At 38.3% G+C, this 9,484-nt stretch overlaps 1 protein-coding gene across 1 annotated transcript; it reads right to left on the reverse strand.

The window, feature by feature from the left end:
• Window positions 1-889: 889 nt before the first annotated feature.
• Window positions 890-8,187, reverse strand: RWDD1 (RWD domain containing 1). The gene is made up of 6 exons (XM_010174858.1): window positions 8,124-8,187; window positions 7,004-7,134; window positions 5,851-5,994; window positions 4,542-4,674; window positions 3,023-3,085; window positions 890-1,222 (listed from the first exon to the last, which is right to left on the reverse strand). The coding sequence occupies exons 3-6, from the start codon at window positions 5,974-5,976 to the stop codon at window positions 1,110-1,112; spliced, it is 435 nt and encodes a 144-aa protein (XP_010173160.1). The 5' UTR covers window positions 5,977-5,994; window positions 7,004-7,134; window positions 8,124-8,187; the 3' UTR covers window positions 890-1,109.
• Between the last annotated feature and the right edge of the window lie 1,297 nt (window positions 8,188-9,484).

Genomic DNA, 9,484 nt, shown 5'->3' on the forward strand with positions numbered 1-9,484 from the left:
CCTTCTAGCTGATGCAGTTTCAAACACAGCATGTTTAAACACCACAGTTCTCGCAGTGCTTTGGGTTTTTTTGGACATGGAGAGGGACGACGAGTCAAACATCTAGCTGTTAGCTCCATAAGCAACTCTGCAGGATGGTTGACATCCATGAGTTGGTGTGCAGCTTTATGTTGTGCTAACCTCTACAGGCTGCCAACAAGATGCTTCTAAAACACCTGTTATATTCAAACCTGCAAGTACTCTATAAATCTCAGTACTGTATTCAGCACTCTACTGATAGTGTTTTGACACAGTCTGTTGCCAAAAGCAAACTAATTTTCCTAGGGTGGTTCCCCCCCCCACTAAGTTCACTGATGCACAAGGTAAAAAAAAATAATAAAAAAAAAAATCTCTCTGAACAAATCAACCAAATTTTTTTTAGGGGACTTCATCCCATTCTGATTTTTTTTTTTCTACAGACTTCAACTAGTCATTTTGAAACTATTATTCTAAACTACAGCATAAGATTTTGCTCTAGTAGTATGGAAATAGTTTCCATTAATAATAAGGCTATACCTTATTAAAAGGTGACTAGTGCTGCCTGTCTACAGCTGATTGGTTGGGGCACTAGAACTGACTTCTAGTGTTACAAATTCCACAAAAGAAAAAAATATTAAAAAATAACTGCATAGTATGTGATCCCCTTTTATTCACCAAAGCTGCCCATGTATATCCCAGGTGGAAGATAGAACAGCTGCTCAGCCTCCAGATGCAGGTGTGTTTAGTTCTTGCTGTAACATCTTTCCATCTTGCTCATTGTTACATCTCTTCAAAGGACAATTACAAAAGTGGGAAGAACAAAATAAGAGAAAATAGAATAGCATTTTCAGACAGATCAATAGTCCTCAAATTTTTCATTTGAAATATTTAAGTAAATTTATTTATGATGAAAGTCATCAAAAGACATTCTCCTGTATTTAAAATATTTTTGGGTTTTTTTTCTTCAGAAAAAAAGAAAAAAAAAAGGAAAACCAACACACATTACTAAAGCCACAGATGCTGTGGCTTTTCTGCCTGCCCCTCTCTCCTTACATATGTCCATACTGATGACACAGCCAGTTCAAAAAAGTCTAATCACTATCTAAATTAACAGGGTTGTAGTCAGGGTCATCCTCTTCATCCTCCAACTCTAAATCATCCATTTCTTGGAATAAAGATTCATCGACCTCCACGCTGTTTCCAGCTGCAGAGAACAGAAAACCAATTTATTTTCATGCAAGTAGAAAAACAGTATCTGAACAACAAAATATACCAGACTTTTTCACTTTCATTCTTCAATTTAGGTAGTTGTTAACTTACTTGGCTTTTTATATATCAAGTAGATATGGAAAAGGAAATGTCACATTTTACGTTTTTACAGCTAAGGTGAAGGGTTTTTTCCTCATATTAAAATCCAGTCAAGAGAAATGTCACACAAGATTTCAGAATACATTGGGAAAATTAAATTAACGTTTACAGTCCACAGGAGGAGAGATCCTTTCTCCCAGGTACTGTCAAAGTAGGAGCTCCAGACTTCACAGCTGGAATAGTTACAACTACCATGGCCACAGAAACACAAGGTTTATAAAAAACACCTTTACACATTACTTATATAGCTATATACATACACGTGCTTTCAGATTTAAATTTTAAAAGCAAGAGGGATGTTTTCACATTTTCTTCTGACAGAGATGATGCAGAGCTAAGGATAGATAGAACTTGAAGACTACGGCTATTTTATTTGTGTGCACCAACAGCGACATCTCCAGGGCACTGAACAAGGTTCTGTTCTTCCCCTGGATTTGAAAGAGCCTTTATAACCCCTTCCCTCTAAAAGACAGTGCTATTATCCTGCCTAAGCTGTTAAAATTAGTATTACTTATTACACGGTGTTGTAATGTTAAATTGCAGTTAGTAACCTTTTGCATTCATGACAGAATGCAAGCAGCAATAAGAACAGGAGTTTTTAATCACTGATAGCAACAGTTAATACATTAATCTCAAGTCATTTATTTGAGCACAGAGCCAGAATACAGAGGCCTGTTCCTCTGTTAAGACAGCCAAACGTTCCATCAACAACCCATCTTCAATTTAGGCATTTTGGAGGAAGACAAGGTTAAATTATGCCCTTTAACTAAAAGAAACTCAACTACCCCATGACTGCCATTTCAAGTTTATACTCAGCCATGTTCATAAACAACTTTTTTTTTTTAAATTTTTACTTGTAGAAAAAACTCTTAACTCCCTTCTGCACATGTGTTTTGCAATACCAGTAGATAATGCAGCTACATTAAAGAATGTAGTCTTAACTAAAAATGAGTCTTTTAAACTAGGATACTAAAAGGCAGTACAGAAAATTAAATAGATAGTGACTGTGAGTACATTTATTTGATTTATCTCCAACAGATTTTCCAAGTTTAACATCTCTTGGCACAGGTTTACAAAATCTTCAGCTAGCACCAGGTCAGGTATCTTCAGTACAATAATAGATAAATCTGGACAAAACCACAAAGAAGAACTGGGTTGCACAGAGGCAAATAGCATTTAATTTGACCTGCAAGATGGTTATTATTGGTGTTGAAGCTCAGAGAAAAGGAGACAGAACATCAAAATCTGTATTTGAAATCAGAGATAAGAAGGCTGGCTACTAGAAAAAAAGAAAAAGCAAGGTTTGCTTGTGCGGTTTTTTTGTTTTATTTTGCTTTGCCTGTTTTTGGTTTTGCTTTCAGTCCAAACACTTGAATAAAAGCAACAGAAATCAGATCAATTCAAGCTCAAAACTGCAAATAAATACACTTTAGCATCTTGGAAATGTTTTGTTTGTTTTTGAAAGAAATTAAAAACACTTCTGTTCAATCTGCAAACCAGTACTTCTTAGAAAGTTATTCTGATGTAAATGCAATATCGAGATAAGATGTTAAGTGAGAAATATAATACAGATTTTGCTTAGACATTGTGATCTATTTTAAGCCACTGTCAGTTGTGGAAACAAGAAGATATTTACCTTCCTCCAAGAACTGGATGTCAGAGGTGTCAAGGTTGTGATCCATTTCAAACAGCTGTTTACCTAGAGATAAAATTAAAAATAATATATAAACATGAAGAATTTTGAACTAACTATCACCCTAGGGCAAGAGTAGCTATCCCCTGTATTTTAGGCTTTTTAAATTAACCAATTCAAGTAGACTTTTTTTTTTTTTTTAACTGCTTATTTCTGTAAGTTGCCCATTCTGATTTTTTAACTACTTATCCAGGATTCTTCCATGCCAACAGGCTTCCTCCTCTTAAATGTGAACTGAGTCACTGTTTCTTATGGTCACTTTAATGTTACTAAGGCTTTAATAAAGGGAGGTGGGAAAATTTACATCGTACTGCCCCACAGCCTTTGCTTAGGCCTTATTTCATTAATCACCACCTTGCATTCCACAAGAATTCCTCTGCAGGAACTGGAAAGGCAATTAGCTGCTTCCTCCCTCTTTTTCCATATAACCTCTCCATTCGAAAAACACAGAGGAAAATAGATAGGGTACACTGACAACCATTTTCAGAACAGCAAAATGAGAGATTTCTACTATCTTATCTTTGCAGATTCCCAAACGCATTCACTTCAGAGGAGAACTGTGTTCCCTGCCCTGTACAGTTTTTCATGAAACTTACTAGCATTAAAATTTCCATCTCTCCATCAAATTTAATCAAAACTAATCAAAAGTTTCCAAAAGTTTTCAGAACAGAGGAGAAAAGATAACAGTGATACAGCACAATCACACTGGTCATGTTATCTCAAATAATCAAGTTAAAAGTAGATTCAACATCACAGGAGAACCAGTCCAAAGCTAAGCTATGGAGAGTGTGAAAGAGGACACCCAAGACTTTATTCTTATCTACAGGTTCTCATAAGAAAAGTAATTTTCTCCACATTTTGCTCACTGGATACAGGGTTTGCTTTCTGCTGGATAAACAGTGACTGGCAAAACACAGAGCTCGAAACCCCTGCTATGACAAGCTCTGCCCCAAAATATCAGAGCCATTCCCACTAGTCACTGCATGGTTGTCATACACAGCAGGCAGCCTCTGTATGGCTTCAGTCCAGCAACAGCATCCCAAACTCATATGTGTGCTTGAATAACCTAAACTCACTGTATGATCTAGAGCAAAAAAGGCCAAATCAATAAACTGTCTGATGAAGATTCTTTCTGTTGCTTAACAAACTCCAACTATTTCTGCCAGAACAATGCTTGTCCGCAGCAGCTCTAGGTGGTACACTGTCTGGCATGAAACCAAAGAAGCTTAAACACACAGTTTGGTAACCTTAATGACTTCAGTAGAAATCCTGAATCCATTAGCTTTGTATTGAGCCCCAAATCAGCACTCAGAAACACTTCATGTGACATCGAGGACAATAATCAAATACTGCATTAAGAGTTTATTTACTACCATCATCTTTTGGTGTCAAAATTACTTTCAGGCTTGTCATTATAGACCAGTAACATTGCAAAAACTTCAGAACAAGTTTTAAATCATACCGCTTAATTTATTTTTGCCCGCTTGTTCTTCTTCTTTCATTTTTTTCCTTTTTATTTCTAGAAGCTCGGCATCAAACTTTGCTTTCCAATTAAGGAAATTCTCAATGGTAACAGGAGTGCCATGAAAACGTTGCTGAAAGAACAGACAAAAAGGCTGTAAACACAACACTTGCAAAGCTAGGAGTGAAGATTAGCATTCTCTTAATTACTGAACTGACAACACTCCAGAAGCACTGCTTTCCCTGAAGTATTCCCTCCCTGGAAGTGTTTAAGGCCAGGCTGGATGAGGCTTTGAGCAACCTGGTCTAGTGGAAGGTGTCCCTGCTGATGGCAGGGGGGGTGGAACTAGATGATCTTTAAGGTCCCTTCCAATCCAAACCATTCTATGATTCAGAGAAATTAACCCAAGAGAACCCCGAGAACATAAAAAGAATGTATTTTTACTGGTTTTTGTCATGGGATTCTCCCTTCAAAGAGCTTTTCCACTGATGTGGAAATTCTTATGGAAAAACCCCACAGACTACTTTTGGACCTACAATGCAATTAACAGTCAGCAGCACACCACTAATACAGATTATTCATAAGTAGGCATCACTTCTTATCAACTCTTAAGTGCAACCTATGCTTAAATATTTTCTGTGAATATCTATTAACCCTTCTATCTTGGTGAGACAGAAAAAAGGATTATTTTTTTCCCAGGTATTTTTCTGCCATTTTCAGAAATACCGAACCTTCCAAGTCACATCACCCTCCAGCTATTTCTGAGGAAGAAAGTGAAGACTCTGTTGTCGGAATTAATCACAGCACATGCCATGAATGGAAAAACTATTCCACAGTGGTTGGTAGAAAGTACACAGGCAGGGAGGACAAACCAGTCTTGAAGACTGGTCCTACTGCTTCCACCGCACCCACTCAGTCTACCAAGGAAGAGAGACCTCCTCAGACCACGCAGCCTGTGTGCAGCATGCCACGTTCTAGCCCTTTTCGCTCGTCATCCCCTCTTGCCTCTTCAAGTAAAAAGCTGGCTGCAACAACTTTGACTTCATTTGGGAAAAATCCCTGCCTGTGCCTTAGAAAGTAATGCTAGAAGGGACTGTGAACATGCAATACATCTCTGAAAAGACTGCTTTAGAAAATGGGTGGGGAGGAATCACTTAAGTGCACTAAAGAATCTTCCAATCCTTAAGCTTTAATTATATCAACTTTGGGATAGATGTTCCTCTCCCACTGCAACTGAGAATTGCTCCTGCATCAAAACCACATGTTTAAAAAAAGTGGGAAATTTTTAGTTGAAAACAATTTTACATACTTTCTCTTCTTCCTCTGCTTCTCTTTCTTTCTGTTTCTTTTCCTCTTCTCTTCGTGTTTTGATTTGATCCACTATTTCATTTAATTTCTCCTGTACTGCTGAGACTAGAGTGAAGATCATTACCATTCCTAAATTTTCTTCTGCCTACAACACAGAGAAAGCAATTTCAAACAGAAGAACCTCAAACCTTCAGCTGCTGAATGCATAGGTATGTTTAGAAAGCAGTACGCTGTGCAAATGCAGATAACAAAGCTGAGGCACTTGGCATCAGTCTCAAAAGCTCACTGTAAAATTCAAGTGAATTGTCCAGCTAATCCAGTTAAAGCTACCCCCAAAACGGGTGCGCAGCAAAACACCAGCGATGAACGCCTGTGTTCACATCATCAACCTATTATAGACATCTGGAAGGCTTTTTCATGAATAAAACAAAACCTGTAGTAGGAATACAACTCCAAGATTTGAATATCATATATCATAAGGGATAACAGTGATTCAGAACATCATCTCTCCTAAAATGGTTTATTCCTTAATCCCATTACGTGTCCCTTTGAAGTGAGACAGTTTCCCAGGAAAAACAAAACAACATGACTTGATGGAAGGAAGGTTAAATGAAGTAAACTGAAAAGAAAGAATGCCTACTGAACATATTATAGCAATTTTAAGGCAGGGAGGACTTGTCAAGAATTCCTGAAACCAAAGAAGTGTTTCCTTCTCATTTCTTCACAATGTACTCTCACTGATCCCAAAGGCTGAAGAGATCCACCCCCAAATAGTTATGTTATTAAAAAGAATCAATGTAACACTTTTTAATCTTTCCAAATAAAATTAAAGTGCCTTATTTCCACAAAAACTGCATATACAATTAAACAAATTCACCTTAAGCTAGAATTGCAAAAGAAGGAAAGCCGTAGCTAGAGCACTTCTGTTTCATTATACCTGTGCATACTGAATAAGCCCTGTATTTTACCCCATTAACACAATTTACCTCAATAATGTAATTTATCAAACTCCAACCTCAAAGTCAGTCCCTACAGTGTGGAAAAGGTTTCAAATCAGTAGCACATACCTCAGAAAACAACCGATTTGAGAGAGAAATTACAGCTAAAGTGTGAAGTGACACTGAGCTGAACCGAAATAATTTCATTTTCCTTACCTGTTGTTCCAGTAGTTTTATTATGTCCGTAACATCGTTATCGTCAAGATTCTCCTGTGAGACAATTTCATAAAGTGGAGTTTCATCAGGATATTTTTCTCTATAGGTAAATTTAAGGGTTGTTTGGACAGCTACAAGACAAAAAACCCACATATTCTTATGGTGATAACTTTATATACCTCTGTATATTTTTCTACTGCACCAGTGGCCTAAAGAGCCCACTTAAAGCTGGAGAAAATGAGGAAGAGTCCTAACAACAAATCTAGAGAGAATCCCAGCATATTAATGCTTTAAATTCTGTGTGCCTGGCTGAAGCATCAACCTCTGTGTTGGGTACCAGGGCTCCATAAGTCGTATGACAAGGATGCAATGTCCAGGACAAGTTAATAAGCAGAGAACTGTGTGCACTCAACCCGAAGCCAGCCAGATCTGGGATAAGGTGGAAACGAGGCAAAAAGAGAAGCAAGTTCCTTTCACACATGCTGCCAGAATACCTTCCTTCAACTACTCAAGACTCACAGTCCTGGCAGCCCAGCAGACTCTTCAACACAGACACCTACTCTGAGCAGGACTTGCACCTTTAAAGCTGAAGGGACAGCAGCAGCTTCTTCCTAACAGAGTAACTCAGAACATCGACTCTCAAACCTCCTTGGCTCAAGGCTTGCTTACAACAAGCCCCTGCAACCACCGATACCCAACACATACAAAGGCACTTGGGACCCACAGCTCCCTCCCTCTGGGACTGTTCCTTAAGGGCTGCATATTCACAATACACAGACTCAACTCTCCCACGTGGCTGGTACACATACAGTTGCTAGAAAGAAAAATCACCTCACAACACGGCTTTAAGGCACCACAGGGATGACAAGCCCATTCTTTTTCAAGCTACACTGCAAGGCATTTGAGATTCAGCATGTCAGAAAGTAGGTCTAGTGAGACAGCACAACATTTCTGTGAACTAAGCACAGATCACCAGAATCCCTGAACGACATTTTCCAAGGAATGCTGGCTGGATCAGGCCCCTAAGAGGATTTAAGCAGAGGAATACCTACTTGTTGGTGATAGAATTAGGCTTACAAAGAAATTCCTCCTATGTATGTTTAAACCATAATCAACTTACTTTCATCGTTTTCTCCCGCTTCAGATGTCACAGTGATTGTGAAAGTCGTTGGCTTTTCTGACAACACTGTTCAAAGAAAAAAAAAGGCAGACAGAGATTTCTTAAATCAGACAAATACTTTTTCACATCATTAAAACTGAACTTCTCAAGGACTAATGAAGCAAGGAAGCTCTTGATACAGTGCTAAGGGTCTTTTTACCCTGTTAATAAAAACTTTTCAATTAACAGCTGTTTTCCATATGATGTGATGTTTGCAGTGCTCTTTGAAGGAGAGCATATAATATCAACAATACCAAAAAGCTTCTCGTTTGGAAGTTTCACTTTTCCCAAAAGTCTAAACCTACATACCACCAAATGACTGATGTCAGTGCGCTGAATGTGTGCAGAAAGCTCCCAAAGCTAATTTGCTTTACTGTACTCTATGTCTGTGATGAGCATCCAGTGTACTCTTGACCCTGGACTATTTTTACAGTATGTCTGCACCTATTTCCATATTTAGAACAGCTTAACATAACAAATGCTTCTTAAAGCAAAAAAGGAATACATAGTGCTTTCCTTCAAGAACGTACTACACCAGTAATGTACTAGAATGAAATTGCATGAATGAGGCAGCTAGAAGACAGACAAGTGGCTCTACAGAGACATACAAAATGCAAGTCCTGTGTCTCTCGGTAGAGCTGCTTGTTGATGACTTCTTGGTTGCAGACCATATCCTCAAATCCGGACTGCTCTGTATCACTGTTATAATCTATGCCCAATCCAGTATATATGCTCTCACACTATTAATTTAATTTTGCCTAATTGCTAATACACTACTACTATCATCACCTTTTTTTCTCCCTCTTCTTTTGGGCATAAGAGCATTACCTGAAGAAACAATGCAGAGCAGAAGCTATATGAAAGTCTATTAATTCCATATCAGTATCAGTGATTCAGCATCTCCAGCTACTCAGAGATCAATTCATACACCTTCAACATGAAACTGAAGAACCTACAAGATTTTTCAGATTAAAATAACAAGCAAACGTGCTGGGCAAATGTCTGTGTGATGAAGTTACTGCCAAGTCCGATACCTTGGGACTTCAGAAAGAGTAGATACCGTGCTTGCAGGAAACAGAAACTGTACAATAATTTCTTTCACTGTTACATTCTTTGGATACTGAGCACCATAAATCACGGTGGATGAGCTAGCACTGTAGATACTCTTCATTGTGTGATGGCAACCAGACAGTCTCGAATAGCTGACGAACCAACATATCCATCCTATTAAAGTTTTAGCAACACACTGCACCTGGGAATTGAAGCTTGCCTTAGTTCCACCGTAGATCCACAACGGAATGAGGCAGGTACCGGCAACACGC

The sequence above is a fragment of the Antrostomus carolinensis genome, unplaced genomic scaffold (assembly GCF_000700745.2).
Source record: "Antrostomus carolinensis isolate BGI_N321 unplaced genomic scaffold, ASM70074v2 scaffold12309, whole genome shotgun sequence".
In the NCBI taxonomy this organism is placed as follows: Eukaryota; Metazoa; Chordata; class Aves; order Caprimulgiformes; family Caprimulgidae; genus Antrostomus; species Antrostomus carolinensis.